This window comes from Takifugu rubripes, chromosome 10, assembly GCF_901000725.2.
Source record: "Takifugu rubripes chromosome 10, fTakRub1.2, whole genome shotgun sequence".
Lineage (NCBI taxonomy): Eukaryota > Metazoa > Chordata > Actinopteri > Tetraodontiformes > Tetraodontidae > Takifugu > Takifugu rubripes.
The window spans coordinates 11,512,747-11,530,267 of record NC_042294.1 but is presented as its reverse complement, the minus strand read 5'-3'; the positions used below and the strand labels follow the sequence as shown (position 1 = coordinate 11,530,267).

Here is a 17,521-nt window from a genome sequence, read left to right as displayed (position 1 = left end):
ACAGGTGGAGCACAAACACACCAGCGGCTGGGATCAATACACACACCGTCTCATGTCCGCATCGACTGCCATCCTGAACAGTCATGAAGATTAAAAGAAGGAGAATATATATGATTTTAAAATGTGACATATTCTGACCAAACCGGGAGTCAAAGATAAAAGGACTGATCGACTGTGCAGAAGTTTCAGACTAAAATTCAGACAGTTTGTTCATGTGGATCCGTCTACCAGTTCAGACACTGGCGGGACATTTCCCTCACTGTCTCTCTCTCCCTGTCTCTCTCTCTTCCTCCCTGTCTCTTCCTCCCTGTCTCTTCCTCCCTGTCTCTCTCCCTGTCTCTCTCTCTTCCTCCCTGTCTCTCTCTCTGTCTCTCTCCCTTCCTCCCTGTCTCTCTCTCTTCCTCCCTGTCTCTCTCTCTGTCTCTCTCCCTTCCTCCCTGTCTCTCTCTCTTCCTCCCTGTCTCTCTCTCTGTCTCTCTCCCTTCCTCCCTGTCTCTCTCTCTGTCTCTCTCCCTTCCTCCCTGTCTCTCTCTCTTCCTCCCTGTCTCTCTCTCTGTCTCTCTCCCTTCCTCCCTGTCTCTCTCCCTTCCTCCCTGTCTCTCTCTCTGTCTCTCTCCCTTCCTCACTGTCTCTCTCTCTCTGTCTCTCTCTCTGTCTCTCTCCCTTCCTCCCTGTCTCTCTCTCTGTCTCTCTCCCTTCCTCACTGTCTCTCTCTGTCTCTCTCTCTTCCTCCCTGTCTCTCTCTGTCTCTCTCCCTTCTCTCTCTGTCTCTCTCTCTCTGTCTCTCTCCCTTCCTCCCTGTCTCTCTCTCTGTCTCTCTCCCTTCCTCACTGTCTCTCTCTGTCTCTCTCTCTTCCTCCCTGTCTCTCCATCTTCATCTCCAGCTGTTGAACCTCTTCCTGGCTCTCCTCCTCAGCAGTTTCAGCTCTGACAACCTCTCAGCTCCAGATGAGGATGGAGAGATGAACAACCTGCAGATAGCGATCCACAGGATCACCAGAGGCCTGGCCTGGTGCCGCAAACAGGTACCTGCCTGCCTGCCTGCCTGCCTGTCTACCTGTCTGCCTGCCTGCCTGTCTGTCTGCCTGCCTGCCTGCCTGCCTGCCTGCCTGCCTGCCTGTCTGCCTGCCTGCCTGCCTGCCTGCCTGCCTGCCTGCCTACCTGTCTGCCTGCCTGCCTGCCTGCCTGCCTGCCTACCTGTCTGCCTCCCTGCCTGTCTGCCTGCCTGCCTGCCTGCCTGCCTGCCTGCCTGCCTGCCTGCCTGTCTACCTGTCTGCCTGCCTGCCTGCCTGCCTGCCTGCCTGTCTGTCTCTCTGTCTGCCTGTCTGTCTGTGCATCTCCTGAACTCCGGCTTCGTGTCTTCTTGCTGCAGGTGGTGGATTTCTTCAATGGGAACCTGAAGCGCCGCCGTCAGAAGCAGAAGGAGGCGAAGGCCATGATGAAGCTGAAGCGGCTGAGCAGCATCCACATGGAGGTCAACGGGGCCGTCATAGGTGCTGAGACTTCAGAGCCTCCAAATGTGGATGAACCGCAATTCAACAAGAGCATTCAAGGACTATGTGGTTGTTCCAGGGCGCCAAATGGAGAAGTACGTCCCCCCGGAGGATGACAGCTACATGACCAACCCAAACCTCACCATCAGTGTCCCCATCGCCCCCGGAGAGTCAGACGTGGAGTTTCCAGAAGATGAGGATGAAGATGGAGAGGAGGAGGAGGAGGAGAGTGAGGCTTCTCAGGAAGAGGAGGAAAGGGAGGAGGTAAAGAAGACACACACACACACACACGTTGACCTAATGTGTGTGTGTGTTGTTAATTGGCTCAGACAGTATAAATAATTGATCACTGACCACAGATCTTCTGGTCTGGATCACGTCACTGTGGATTTTTGAACAGAACCATGAACAGAACCTGTTTTTCCACATCGTGTAAGGGAGCTGTGACCTTGAGACTGACCTTTCACGGACGCCATAAATATTTTCTGATCCCCGCTGTATTTAAATCACGCCTTAGCCGGAGGTCACGTCGACTGCATGCTAAATTAAAAAGCCAAAGAGGTCAGCAAAAACATCCACTGAGCCTGGGATGATTCGGGGATTTATGTTCAGCGTCAGAACAAAAACCGGTTGGTCCTGAAGCGGACTGGAGGTCCGGAGGGGCCGGATTGAGCCGCGTCACACACTTTGGATGAATGTGCCTATAAAAGGAAGATGTAGACTGGGTAGGTGGCAGACAGCTGGTTTCCACCCTCTGGCTGCATGTGTGATGATGAGGACCGACCCAGTTCTGTGTTAGATAACAGGAAGTTAAAGTAATCTGAAGTGTAATCAGTTAGTTTTGGTCTGCAGAGGTAATCTGGCCTTAGACCTGCCTGTAGGCCTCAGAGTGAGCAGATTTACCTGTTTTAGGATAAAAGGGGAAATGAGGTCACAGTTCAGGCCGTCACGTCTCAGCTTTCAGGTCAGCGGTGTGTTTTTCTTCTTCACTGCACTCGATCCTTCGACAGCTCAGCCCTGAATCTGATCCCAGGATCCCTCAGCATTTCTGACATTCCTTCTGTAATCAGGAACAACCCTCACCTGCACAGGTGATCAGTCTGCTACAGGTCACACACACACACACACACACACACGCGCAGGGGTTTTTCAGTGTGTTTCCCTTTGATTCCCTGTCCCGTCTCCATCTGCCCCGCCTGTGTTGCATTAATGTTTTTAATAGGAGCTGTTCAGCCTCATCTCCACTTTGTTCTAACAGGCCTCACGTCTGCTTATGTAAGGATTAAACAGCTGACCTGAGCTTTAATGGTGTCATAAATAACAGGATGGGGCTTCACTGTCTCATAAAGCAGAAATCAGCTGTTGGAGGCGGACAGCAGATGAGGGCAAAGGTCAGGCTGGAGTGTTTACAGCAGCAGGCATAAAAGTCGGTGTCATTTAAAGCTTTTCTTCATTTATATATAAATGTGTGTGTGTGTGTGTGTGTGTGTGTGTGTGTGTGTGTGTGTGTGACAGATATGTTGTCTGAAACACGTACAACCTCTCTATGTAGAACGTCTCAGTTTGTTCCTTTTTGAAACTGTTAAAATGTCATTCGGGTTTCTTCAAATTAGTTATTTACTTCAGGGATTAAAAAGTGATGAAAGGAAGTTTAAAAAATTATCATCGGAAGATAGAATGAGCTGATTTTTCAGGATGATCGAGTAGAATTAGTGAGGATTGAATGAGAATCTCTGAGCTGAGGTTTTATTTATTTTTAATTGTATTATTTTATTAAACACATTATGTATATTTTGACCACAGAGGTGAGATCATTTATGAACACCAGTGATTAAAGATAGTTTGGTATTTGACCTTTCATAGAGAGACAGACATTTATGCCCAAATCAAGTACAATAACTTGCTGTAGACGCTGTCGTCTGCATGTAAAGACTGTTGGAATTAGTGAAATAAACGTTAGTCAGTAAAATTAGTAAGTAACTTCTGCTTCACCCTGACTGAGAACACTTACTCGACCTTTGAACCCTGTTTTCACTTATTTCCAGGTCCCCAAAACAGCTTTTCGTGACGCCGACTCATCATTTAAATAGCTTTACTGAAAGATGGCAGATTCCCACTGTCTCACATCAAATAACTGCAACAAAAAGAGGCAAAATCATTCAGGCCAGACAGATTTAACTCAGCTGGGGGTTCATAATAATTCCACAGATGCTGAATATTTGATTACCGAGACAAAAACACGCAAGTCCTCATTAGCGGCAAACGTTCGTTTTCCACTGTGAGTGAACTGTGTACCGTTGCCACGGCAACCTGACGTCCAGTGACAGTGCAGACGTACAGGCTGATGTGTTTCCAGGGTGTCTGATGAAAAGCCTTTTCCTTTTAAAGGCAGACGGAGGTTGTGTGCCCATCACTGCCGCGGCGGGTGTGAACAGGAAGCAGCGGAACGTACAGGATGTAGTTTGTGTGACGCACATGGCGCCGTGTCCTGAACGGGCCGATCAAAGAAGCTAAAACCATCCGCTTCCAACCTGGAACAGAATTTCTGGGTTTCAGGTTCCCTGAAAAGCAATCACAGGTTTTTGTCAGCCAGACATTTCCTGTTCTGACTTCACAGCCAGGAATGAGAACAGCTCAGTCTGACATTTACAGTCGGACTTTTATTTAAATCCATGTTTTAGACGGCGAGCTGCACGCCACCCGTGTAATAGGGAGAGAATCTGAGGGCTCAGCTCTCATCCTTGTGGAACACCACGGCTAAACACCTGGGTCACAGGTAAACACCTGGGTCACAGCTGCAGGAGGAAAATGTCAGGGAAAGGCTTCAAACTTCTCTGATCCGATGATGCTCATCATCATCATCATCATCATCATCATTTTATTTGATTCTTTTATTTTGTAAATATTAAATAAGCCTGTTTTTATAGAAACTGTCAGCCTGAGGGGTGTGTGTGTGTGTGTGTGTGTGCGTGTGTGTGTGTGTGTGTGCGCGCGCTTTATTATTCATGTTTGCATCTTTTTATGTGCGTGTCAGAGATTAAATGTGTGTTCAGGTGTATTTGACTTGTGTATGTCTGAACAATTTCTGAGTTAGCTGTTGACTCAGGTAGTTGGTTCACACACACACACACACACACACACACACACACACACACACACACCTGCTGTGCCTTTGTCCAGGCTTTGAATAAACCCTGCCAAATTTCCTTCCTCAGCCTTCAGCATAAATCCTGCCCCCCCCTCTCTCCTTCGTCCCTTTTGTACGTTTAAACCTCCCATGATGCCTTGCAAACGGGGATTTTTGAAGTCATCTTGGGGAAAACTCTTGACTCTGGACTCTGTTTCACATGATCACACTGATGTCACATGATCAGATTCGTATCTGGTCAGAGCACCTGCCAGCTTGGTGATGGTCCACATTTTCGTATGAGCATTTTTTAACGAAGGTCTATTTTCCGTTAAAGTCTTGGCGGTTCTGTCCGGTGGTACAGAAGAGAAATCATCAAGTTTAACATTAAAGCCGCTCAGAAAAAACAGCATTTAGTGGTTGTGACTGGTCATTTTCCTGTTTTAACCAGCAGAAAGATGAAGTCAGCCTGTCAGAAGGCAGCACAGTGGACCTGAGGAAGCCCGGAGAGGAAGAAGACGAGTACTCGGAGATGGCGGAAGAGGCCATGGACCCTGAAAACTGTTTTCCAGACGGTAAAAAACACACGTGGCCAAAATGTCGTCATTTACACGCTGACGTGTCAGATGCAATAGTAAAGAAGTTATTCTCTAAGGGAGCAACTTTGTCCCCTGCTCTGTTATCATAATTATTCCAGTAGCTCGATTATATATAACCCCCCCACCCCCCACCCCTGCCCCAGTCCCTTCATAATTAGATGAATGATCCAGAACAAGCTCAGCCAGGTGAGGAACAACCTCTACATTTCTTTCTGACTCAGCCACTTTCAGTCTGGAATGCTGGGATTTGTCTCAGACCCAGTTCAGCACCACGGAGGAACCGTTTAGCCGACGGAAGCAAACGAATTCCCCGGACAGCTGAGCTGCGCTTGTGTTGTTTGGTGGCCATGAAACTGCAAGCGTCGCCATTTATTTCCTTCAGTATGCAGACGACAAGCAGGCATTCATTTATTCATTCCTTCACGGCAGTGGTGCTTTTTTTTTAGCTCCATTAGCAATCAGCAACCGTTACTCCGCCCCCTTCAGCTCAGGCCCCTCCCCCTTCACCTTCAAAGGCAACATTTGTGCTAAATTTAGACTCACATTCCTTCCAAATTACCTGTAAGTGCTGTTCCTCGGGTCAGGGTTATTTTCTGAAAACGTGCCTTTAAAAGTCCGTTTTTGGTTCATGTTTTTATGTTGAGACGTTTGTTTTATCGGAGGCTTTTTTTTTTTACATTTGTGCGTCTGTCCGGGCCAGATCTCATCTTCTTAACCGTTTTATCCTTTCTGGGCTCACGGGAGGGTCCACGATGGGTGAAGGCAGGTCCTCCCCAGGGAGAGGCGCCGGTTCATGGGTGGGTTCGGTGCCTTGCTCAAGGGCACCTGGGCAGTGCTCTGAAGGTGTTCTGGTACCTTCCCTTGGTACCATGTTTTATCTGCACTGGGGCTGGAACCGAGAACCATCCGCACCTCAGCCCAGTTCCCAACATGCTGAGCTCACCCCCCCCCCCTTCACGACCTTTGACCCTTTATGTCTTATACTTGTACATGCTGATTTTCCATAAAAGAGGTTTCGGACCCAGCTGTGACGTCCTCAGAAGAGCTTTGGTGGGTGAGCAGGCGTTCTGTTGGTAGCTGTTTATCAAAACCACCCCCACCACCACCCACCTGCCCCAGTACCTTCATCAGTAGATTTATGATCAGGTGAACAGCAAGCACCTTCCTCCTTCCTGACTCAGCAAAAAGGATTTGTCTTCCAAGGAACGAAGCAAGTTTGCTTCTGCCGTTGGTGGAAGTCAAGAAAACGGTACTAAATCAGCAAGATGATGGCGTTCCTGAACGCAGCTTTGAACAGGGCGCAGGATGACGAGTCCGGGCCCGAGCTCGGTGCGTCTGTAGGGGTGCTGGTGGCGGCGTGCTGGGCCATTGCTGCCATGTATGGCTGATGGGTATGGCCAATATTTTGGGTTATCATTGAAGGAATTTTATGGTTTTGCTCTTTTCCAGTGTTTTTTTCCATTTTTTCAAGGATGGACAGAGCTCCAAAACGTCGCATGCAGGTTTAGCGCAGATGCTAGCTGTCGTTAGCCTTTCACCGTGACGAGTTCCGCCCAGATTCCATCCACAGGACCGTCTCCCGTGTGAGGCGCTGTGGATTGAAGGGCTTGCCAAGCGACAGATGTTGTATTGGCTTTGATTCATTTAGAAGATTGATGGATCCTTCACGAGCGTCCTCGTGCGCTGCCTCTTCCTCCTGACTCAGCAGCGCCTCACAGCAGTCAGACATTTGTCACCTGTGGGATCATCTGCTTAAACACAGACTAAACATTCCTGAAATGTGATCCCAAGTCTCCGTGATCCAACGAGTTCCGACAGCAACACGGAAACTTCGGCGGATGAGACGGGATGAGGAGGACCGACATAAACGACGCCAGCGTTGCCTGAACGACGACGGTGCAGGAAGCTGATGGATCCTTCACCTCCGGGCTCTCCATTAGGAGCAGAGATTTGCAGACTGAATCAGATTTCAGCCTCCCGCGGTGCTGCTGCCGCTGCCTGGTTTCCCCTCCTGACTCAGCTCGGTCCCCCTCACTCTGGACCAGAACCACCAGCGTGCTGACCCAGCACAGCGGTTCCTGCTCTGCCAGCTGCTGCCGAAGTAGGCCAGAAATCCCACTAACATCAGCAGGCAGATGCCAGCTGTGCATTTGTGTGTGTGTGTGTCTGCGTGTGTGTGTGTGTATGTGTGTGTGTGTGTGTGTGTGTGTGTGTGTGTGTGTTGAGTTGCCGTCCGCTGCTGCTAATGTCGTCCCTTCATGTGTATGTTGTTTAGCCAGAACATTAAAACCAGTTGACAGTTGAATTGGGTAAGGTTCTGGCTGAGGAGTGCACATGTGTGGGTGTGTGTGCGTGTACGCACGCGTGTGTGTGCGTGTGTGTGTGTTCATTCCTTCACGCTGGGATTACAAAGTACCAACAGCAGCATGTTTTCCTGCTGCGGCCTCTGGCTGTCAGGAAGACGGAGTGTGTGTTCGGACCTGAATGGCGCCGCTTCCTCTCCACTAATTATTCACCACACCAGAAAAAGGTCGGTTTAATGGGAAAACCTGGGTGACGAGTGTTAACGAGTCCGAGTAGAGCAGCGCAAGAACGTCCCCGAACGGATGAAGGTCGGTAGTTTTGGTTCACCTGATACATCAAACCAACAATCAGAGTCGCAGGACACCGGCGTGCTCAGGCGCCGCCCAGGCCTCAGCTCACCTGGACGTTCTGGGCCCGTTTGTTACCTGTCTGTCATCTTTACTGGATTTCTTTTTTTTTTTTTTTTTAAATGAAAAGGTCAGAATTTGATTTCAGATTCAAAGAAATGTGACATTTGCGGAGGACAGATTCAGTTATTGATGTTTACTCATCATTTTCTCTTATCAGTCTCTCTCACACTCACTCACACACACACACACACACACACACACACACACACACACATTGATGACCTCAGTCTTGTGTCATGCAGCTTCACTACATTAACCAATGAGGTGGCATTTAAACAACCAATGAGGCAGCTAATATAGCTCCTGCTGTCAGTGCAGGCATCTGTGTGTGTGTGTGTGTGTGTGTGTGTGTGTGTGTGTGTGTGTGTGTGTGTGTGTGAGAACAGGCTGCAGCTCAAGCATCTCTGGCTCTGAAAGGTCTCTGGTTTGGGGCAGACGTTCCCTTTAGCCAGGCCGCCGCCACTGATGCTCCAGAAGTTGGACTTGTTTGTTTATTACAGATAATCCTTTTTTTTTTTATTATTCCTGGACATTTGAGAAAAATCAAAGAAAATATGGATTTAAAAATACATATGAAATAAATAAATGACATGAAATGTCAGCGGGATTTGTTAAAATAAAACCAAATTATATAAGCAGCTCCTGTAAATGTTAAAATAAATGTGAATATTTTGTGTTTATAACACTTTATTCTGTCTGAATTCACAGTGCTTTAGCGCCACCTACAGGCAAATAGATGAAGTTTACTGAGGAGGCCCTCGGTCACAGCGGAGGGGTTTCTGAAAACACACACACACACACACACACACACACACACACACACACACACATAAATGCCAGTTTGGGTGATTGAGTGTCAGATTACCACTTGCTTGTTTGCCTGTTTTCATTGGATTACTCCACCAGTATATCAGGAAAAAGCTATTAGTAACCATGGCAACAGAACGCCGAGATAATCAGAGGTCTAATTACAGAAGCAGGCAAATGCTGCAATCAAAACCATAAACTGCAGCTTTTAGTCTCCTAACGGGGACAGAGAGTTACCAATCACTTATCAAAACCCCGCGCGTGCGTGCGTGCGTGTGTGTGTGTGTGTGTGTGTGTGTGTGTGTGTGTTAACGTACGTAACACACTGCCAAAGTTGCTACATTTCACACTTCACACTGCGGTTGCACCAGAAATCCAAATGAGGCAACAGTTGTTTTAAAAATGTTTTATTTCTTACCTAACTTTTTTTTGTTTTTAAAAAAAAAAAAGCTTTCAAATGGCATTAAAAGTGTTTATTTTTAATCACGTGCACATCGGGATTGAGTTGGAGGCTTTCAGGCTAAACTTGCAGTAGCTGTGCAGCAGCAATAGTGTCTGTTGTGTTGCAATTTTGGTCTCATTTGTTGTAAAATATGCAACAACCTCCACATTAAAAGGACATTTAGCCACATGTCAGCTGCTTCCTGTCCGCACCAGGGGTCAACACGCCGTCCCAAAGGAAGCGGATCAGCTCGTTTATAGTGACGTTTGTACCGCGTGGAGGAAATGTGACGCGAGCCGCCATCCTCGGCCAGCGGGCACGTCAGCATCACTCGCCCGGCCGGCCGGCCGTCCCCCGGGTTCGCCGCCCTGATCGCGAGCGGACGTCAGATTGTGGTTCATCACCGCTGTCGCCCTCGTGGACTCGCTGATTGAATTTAAAAATGTTAGTGACAAGTTCCCAGCGCCACAGGGAGGCGGATGGAATCCGCCTCCCTGTTCTGCAACATGTGACACGTGACCCACGCCGGACACGTGTGTGTGTGCGTGTGTTTGTGTGTGTTCACACATGCGGCGGAGGGTTACCACGTCCAAAAGCTGGAGCGGCCATCTTGTCTTTGTGTCAACAACCCTCAGAGGATTCCAGCAGCACATCTGGATATAAGAGGCTGAACTGCAGATGTGAACTGGCGCGGCTGCTCCAGATATCAGCCGCCTCCTCCTCTGGAGCCGTTTGGAAGCAGCCGTTGGTCAAAGGAACAACTGGCGCTCGCTTCCATTGGTGCTGCTCGTAGCCCCTAATGTAGAGTGGCAAAGGGGTCATGTGACTTCTCCCAGCCAATCAGAGAAGAGCAGGTCACAGCAATGAATACCAGAGCCAACACAAGTCCCTATAAATATATAAAAGACGTTTTAACCATTCTTGAAAGACAACGGATGCTCCAGATTTTTATTTGATTGATTATCTATAAAGGTTTGTGACCTCAGTTATAAATCGGTACATTTGGATGAGGTTTCCTTGACCTAAAGATGGGAAATGTTTGTTAAAATAAAAGTCTGCTGACATGAGTTATGCAAGAGAACACACACACACACACACACACACACACACACACACACACACACACACACACACAGCATTTAAAGGCTCCTTATGCTCTGGGTCATGGAAACATGAGAACAAAGCGGCCCTGGCGTGATCCAGTGTGTGGTTTGTGGTTGGGATGCCAGTGTGCCCTGGAGCAAAGCGAGACTAAAGCTGAATCCAGGAGACGTCACTTCTTTATCTTCCTTCTCGCTCTGCTGATGGCTATAATGTCGCTGATGTCGGGACAAGTTCTGGTGCTCCTTCGGATATTTGTCGTAATCATTTTGAGCTCAGTCTCGGTAAATGACCATCATTTCTCCTGGGTTGTTGTTGCCTATGCGTCTGCCCCCCCCCTGGCCCTGAATACCCGTGGCCCCGTGGCCCCTCCCTTGTGTACAAAAGATGTGTCGGATTATAAAAATCTGAGGCTTTTGTTGGCGTCTCTGCTCGTGGATCCAGAGCCACCTGCAGCTCAGACCTACTGTCCACCGTTTCTTGCGTTTCTTCTCCGGAATTCTGAGATGAACTCTCCGCGGTTGTGGATTTCCCTCCTGTCTTTTCCTTTATTCCCACTTCAACGGTCCATGGAGACCCCCAGTACGCTGAAGCCCTCGCCTCCACCGCCCAGTGGTCCAAGGCGCTGCTTTGTGACTGGCCGTCCCTCACGGGGCTCCTGGTGATGCTCTGTCCATGTAAGGGCGCACCGCTCGAACCATATTCCCCGGGTCAAGCTGAGCATATGCTGGGCTCACTGAGAGTGCGGGGTTTCGGTCCCCAGCAATAGCTCAAATGGGTGGCCCTAGTGGAGGGAGCCCTGGTGTTTAGGAGCGTTGACCACACTAGGAGGGAGCCCCACAGCCCCTGATGTGGATTTATTTGTGTTGGAGGTTTCTGTTGAGATTGAGAGAGGTTTAACCTGGTCACCTCTGGTGGTCTTCACACTTTCTCTCTGCCTCTGCATGTCTCTCGACCACAGTGTGTGTGGCCCGTTTTCAGTGCTGCGACCTCAACACGACGGCGGGACTCGGCCAGATGTGGTGGAGGACGAGGAAGACGTGTTACCAGATCGTAGAACACAGCTGGTTCGAGTCCTTCATAATCTTCATGATCCTGCTCAGCTCTGGAGCACTGGTCAGACACACACACACATGCATCAGAGTGTTCTCTGGAACATCTTGATGGCTCATTATCGGGCCTCTCCACTGTCCCCGCAGGCCTTTGAGGACATCTACATTGAGCAGAGGAAGGTGGTGAAGGTTATTTTGGAGTACGCGGACAAGATATTCACCTACATCTTTATTCTGGAGATGCTGCTGAAGTGGCTCGCCTATGGCTTTAAGAAATACTTCACCAACTACTGGTGCTGGCTTGACTTCCTCATCGTTGATGTGAGTTTATTGATGTTTGATTAATATGATTACTAGTTTATCATTTAAAAAGTGGACGTTGTTTAACCTAAAAAGGCAGATGTACAGTAATGGGATTAGAAAATGCTGGCTATATATGTGTGAATAGTTCAATGTAGTAATGTCAAAACAGAAATATGAGATGTACTCACATGAAAGTGGCCATTTTTATAGTGTTTTATGATTATTGATTCTTTATTGTCTAAAGATATGTAACTAAATCAATAATTCCCAAGTTTTGTTCATTAACTGTTTTGCCTTATTTTGAAATCCATCTTCGTAAAATGGAATCTTCGGTTTCTTTGATATTTCTCATTTTTGTTATGCTGAGCACAGAACAAAATGGCCACTGAGTAAATGAGGAGTCCAGATACGATCTGTTAGAGCGCGCGGGCGCCCCCTCCTGGCCAGGCCGCGTCACGACCGGCAGCAGCGTCAATCTGGTGAACGTCTGCCCTCTAGTGTCGGAGCACACCGCTTCTGTCCATCTTTTCTTCGGTTGGAGCGTTTTTATGTTGTCACAGACTCCACATGCGCGCACTTGACACATGAACAAGGTCAAAGACATGCCGGATCACATGGAGGCTGAGGGATGTTCCATGTTTTTGTCTGGTGGATAAAAGACTGAAAGGACTGAATGACAGAGAGTCCTGACAGCCAGAGGCCAAAACACACACACAGATACACACACACACACACACAGATACACACTCACACAGATACACACACGCACACACACACACACACACACACACACACACACAGGCTTTTGTATTATGATTTTCTATTCCACTGAGCTGAACCATTCTGTGTGGAAGTCTTCTCCATCTGTATTTTTGTGTGTTTGGGTCGTGGTTCGGCTGACCACTGTCGGCTCGGTCTCCTCGGGACCGTGGCGGACCGTGACGGATGGTGCCGATGTGTTGCATGTTGGCGTAGGGTTGATGTAGATATGTACTCTGTAGATCTCACTGCTGGGCCAGCTGGCTCAGATCATCTCCGTGGACCTGTTCAGCACCGTCAGGGTTCTGAGGACCCTCAGGCCGCTCCGTCCTCTTCGGGTTGCATCCCGCTTCGCTGGTATCAGGGTAAGAACCTGCAGACAAGGATCGCTACGATGTCGGATTTGACCTGAGAACTTCCTCGTATTCTCTTTGTCTGCAGGTCAAAGGTCAAGCCTGTCCGTTCCTTTTTCTTTTTTCTTAGCTTGACAGGAACTTTCCTATTCTGCAGGTCTCAGCTAAAGTTCTAATCCAAACCTCTCTCCTCAGCTCTGATTGGCTGGTTTCCGTGACGGCGCCCCCACATCTGTCAGTGTTGGTAGTTAACTCTCCTCCTTCTCTCTTCCTTCCGCTCTACCTTTCCTTCCTTTCCCCCCCTCCATCCCGTCCGCCCTGTCTCACTCCTGCAGGTCTCACTCATCAGTTTGGTCGCCAACACTTTGGGTTATTCTGACTTCGCAGCCATCAAGTCGCTGCGGACGCTGCGGGCCCTGCGGCCCCTCAGAGCCCTCTCCAGATTTGAAGGCATGAGGGTAAGAGTCAGTATTAATGGACGTGCACAGCAGGAAGCACCAGCACCCTCATTCAGCATCAGCGGAACATTAATTATTATCATTAATGATCTAATGGCCACCAACAGTGAGTGGCAGTTGACAGTTATTTTAATTATTAAAATTCTTGCTTATTACCATAATAAGACTAAAGAAATATGAGAATACGATGAAAAAATAAAGAATAACAAGCACAATTGGAACTGTTTGTTATCTATTGTTTAAAATCTTAACTAATTTAGCACAGAACACAAATGACCTGAATTAATTACAGCAGGATGATCAATAAAGTGAAATCAGCTCTGGTCTTATTCATGTCTCAGGATGAACGTTACCCATTAAAAAACTGCACATATTTTGTGTTGTTCTCATCCTCCCCGTTTCCTGTTTCCTGTTCTCTGATTGGCCCAGTTCACTTCCTGCATCACATGACCTGTTTGATGGCGTTTTCTCTTTCAGCCAACCAATCACCAGAGTTTCACCTCAGAGGTTTAAACATTTAATCTTCAGCTCTTTTTCTTCAACAGTATTATTGAAAACCATCACAGTCGAGCAGAAAACGCAGATACCTTGTTCCAGGAAGTGTGTGTGTGTGTGTGTGTGTCCATGTACGTGTGGCTCATTCTGTGTTGTGTATTCTCGTGTGTCTCTGATCGATTGTGTGTTTGCGTGTGTGTGTCCATCCGTTTCTCTGTGTTTGTGTGTCTCTGTGTGTGTGTGTGTGTGTTTGTTCCTGTGTGTTTGTGACGGTGTGTTTCTGTGACGCAGGTGGTTGTGAACGCTCTGATCGGGGCCATCCCCTCCATCATGAACGTGCTGCTGGTCTGCCTCATCTTCTGGCTCATCTTCAGCATCATGGGTGTCAACTTGTTCGCTGGCAAGTTTGGCCGCTGCGTCAACCGGACGGGCCACATCTACGAGGCCGCCTTCATAAACAACAAGTCTGAGTGTGAGGCGCTCAACGACACCTCGCTCTTCTACTGGACCAAAGTCAAGGTCAACTTCGACAACGTGGGGGCCGGATATCTGGCTCTGCTGCAGGTGGTAAGAGGCTGGAGATTCCGTCCCCGAACAGAAACACAAAAGTTCCTCGCAGCTGAGTGGAGCCTGGAGGAACCTCCCAAACATCCACATACTGGCCAACACCATGATACACCAAGACCAGACGTTCCTAAATCCAGCCTTCATCCTTCCCCATGACCTTTAGCCACACAGCCCTCACACACATATATATATATTACCTTATTTCCACGGTTTCATTCACAGAAATTCACCTTTTCACAGCATCATGACAACATAAATATAAATATCCTTGGTCAGATGTGGAGCTCACGTCAGCCTCGCTGATCTTGAACGCACCCTGTTGTACCATCATGAGTTTCTCCATCATCTGTGACTTTTCTGTTTTTCCAACACTGTATTTATCTCCTCTGTTCTTTCCCTCCATCCTTTACTCAGCCGCCCACACTCTTTCTTTTTCTCCATCTCTTCCATTTCTCTGCTCACCCTCCCTCTCCCTTCCTCTTTGTTTTTCCACTGTCTCTCTTGCTCAGTGTCTCTTTGAACCCTTAAAATGAAATTAGATTTTTATTCGACGTCATCAGGCACCATCCTTCTGTCTGGTCATGTGCTTCTCCTTTAGTTTGTGTGCTTTTATTTTCCGTCATCCTTCACTGCCTCTGTAGGAGCCCTGAGAGGTTCCAGTCAATCAGCGTCTGAGGTCTTTTATTTTTAGAACAAATTCCAGCCAAGTGGGAGTAACAAAGAAAGAGAGAGAGGGAGAATTAGATGAAAATGGAGGTATCACAGAGGTTGACATTCTTCAGCCAATCGGGACATAAAACTTAACTGTGTGCTGGTGGTTGCCATAGTAATGGGTTACTCAGCATTATTCTGTTTGACTGGTTGCCATGGCAGCTGCGTCTCCTCCATTACCATCCAAGGAAAGAGACTTTTATGGATGTGAAATCTGACTCTGACCTGTTTTATTCTTTCATAAATGACGACATCAGTTGGTTTTTGTATTTTCACTCACTCAGATTGAATGATTAGTTATTTCTTGTGAATGGACACTTGAGCAGGGTCGTGCGTCTTGTTGGGAACAGAATCTTCTTTCCTCTCCTGCTATTAGACACTTCCACTGTGCTTTTCTCACTTGCATCACACACCATAATAATTGCACTTTGTAACTAATGGCAACAAGCTGATTTTGCTGACAAAAAAAACATCCATTCAGGCCAATGTATTATGCAGCTTCCTCCACCTGGCCCCTCCCACCGAGGAAGGACGTTCATAAAAGGACATGTTGACTCCTCCCACTGAGGAAGGAAGTCCATAAAAGGACCTGTTGACTCCTCCACTGAGCAACAGCCCAGGTTCTGTTTCCATGGCTCGGCGGCTCCACTCTATTGATGTTCTGCTAAAATTTGAAGTCGGCTTCCAGATCCATTTGGTTCAATTATTCGCATTCAGAAATTGTTGAGCGTGTTGTCACGGTAACGACAGCGGAGCCCCGAGGTTTTGACAAACATGTTGAACACTGGTTGGTTAAAGACTAAAAAAAGCACCAAAAGTTCAGTACAAGAAACATCTTGCCATCAGTAAATGGCTCCAATTGTTTTCTTATAGTTTAAGATTCTGTGGAGAGAAGATGAATCATGAGAGGATGATTTAGATTATTTTTACAGATTTTATACCTATAGCGGAGTAAATGATGAAAACAATCTTTCCCCTATTAATCGTGTTTTTAATTTTTGTTTTTAAAGGCAACTTTCAAAGGTTGGACGGACATTATGTTCGCAGCAGTGGATTCACGAGCGGTGAGCAAAAACACTTCATCATAAAAATACGGCAACAAGTTGTTTAGTATTTAATGTTAATGTGTGTGTGTGTGTGTGTGTGTGTGTGTGTGTGTGCTCTCTTTCAGGTGGAAGAGCAGCCCATCAAAGAGGTCAACCTCTACATGTATCTGTACTTTGTCATCTTCATCATCTTTGGATCCTTCTTCACTCTTAATCTCTTCATCGGCGTCATCATCGACAACTTCAACCAGCAGAAGAGAAAGATAAGTCCCACCACAGACTCTCTCATTAGGATGATGATGATAAGCTCTTCTTCAAAGGTTGGAGAAACTCCAGACCTAAACTAGTTCAACGGCTGAGGCAAATGGGATGGCTTCCCTTTTGTCCGTCTTTCCTCTCCTGGGGGATTTAATTAGTTCATTTCCACACGTTGTCTTTAGTGAAGATAACGGAGATGTTCTGGGCTGTTTACTTAGGAGGACAGGACATCTTCATGACGGAGGAGCAGAAGAAGTACTACAACGCTATGAAGAAACTGGGCTCCAAGAAACCCCAGAAGCCTATCCCCAGACCTCTGGTACCAGAACACCTCCTCTTCCCCTGACATTCATCAGAACCAATAAAAAGTAAACATAACTACGTGTTGCTCTCCTTCTTGGCCAGAACTCGCTGCAGGGCTTCTTCTTCGACCTGACGGGAAAACAGGCTTTTGATATCATCATCATGGTGCTGATCATCTTAAACATGATCACCATGATGGTGGAGACGGATGAGCAGTCCCCCCAGATGGAGTACATCCTGAACAACATCAACCTGGCCTTCATTGTCATCTTCACCACCGAGTGCCTCATCAAGATCGTGGCGCTGCGCTACTACTTTTTCACCGTTGGCTGGAACATCTTTGACTTTGTGGTTGTCATTCTCTCCATCGTTGGTGAGTCTTGGTTCCAGGGTTGCCGAAGCAGCACCTACCAACCACAGGAAGGGATGTTTGTGTGTGATCTTTGCTTTCACCTCACGGATGCAAACAGTGGCTTGCTAATGCTAATGTTTCGATAACGTCATGTGAGTGGTCGGGTTTGGGAAGCCACGTGTACAAAGGGTGCATAGCCACAAAAACGTGGCGCACACGTCTAACCAATGGAGTGTGTGGAGAAAGAGTTCGCTGAGGCGGAGAGGAGTTATTGGCTCTTCGGCCGCTGTACGTCCCCGAGGACGGTCCTCATGGACCTGTGCGAGGAGCTCCGGCTACACTGGGAGCCGCGTCCAACCTGAGCCCATACAGGTGCTGGCCACACTGGGCTTCCTCAACACGGGCTCATTTCAGCAAGAGCCCGACCGTTCGGGACTGAGCCAGTGGGCCGAGCCGATCCGTGCCAGCTGTGTGGGACGGATTACCCAAAGGTCACGAATGTCAGATACGCCGCAGTGGAAGAGGAGAGACGGTTTTCCTAATGTAACCGGAGCTCCACACTGCACACACACTGCTCTTAA

General features: G+C 47.8%; 1 protein-coding gene across 1 annotated transcript in view; it reads left to right on the top strand.

Annotated features, from left to right (window-relative positions):
- LOC115251225 (sodium channel protein type 4 subunit alpha-like) overlaps positions 1–16,652 on the top strand; it is a 56,692-nt gene extending 40,040 nt beyond the window's left edge. The window contains exons 21-31 of the mRNA XM_029842772.1: positions 885–1,025; positions 1,373–1,493; positions 1,573–1,757; positions 5,072–5,195; positions 11,245–11,399; positions 11,483–11,656; positions 13,086–13,208; positions 13,995–14,270; positions 15,992–16,045; positions 16,153–16,290; positions 16,500–16,652. Coding sequence (XP_029698632.1) covers positions 885–1,025; positions 1,373–1,493; positions 1,573–1,757; positions 5,072–5,195; positions 11,245–11,399; positions 11,483–11,656; positions 13,086–13,208; positions 13,995–14,270; positions 15,992–16,045; positions 16,153–16,290; positions 16,500–16,631 — 1,623 coding nt within the window. The 3' untranslated portion in view covers positions 16,632–16,652. The remainder of the gene's footprint in view (positions 1–884; positions 1,026–1,372; positions 1,494–1,572; positions 1,758–5,071; positions 5,196–11,244; positions 11,400–11,482; positions 11,657–13,085; positions 13,209–13,994; positions 14,271–15,991; positions 16,046–16,152; positions 16,291–16,499) is intronic.
- Positions 16,653–17,521: the final 869 nt, after the last annotated feature.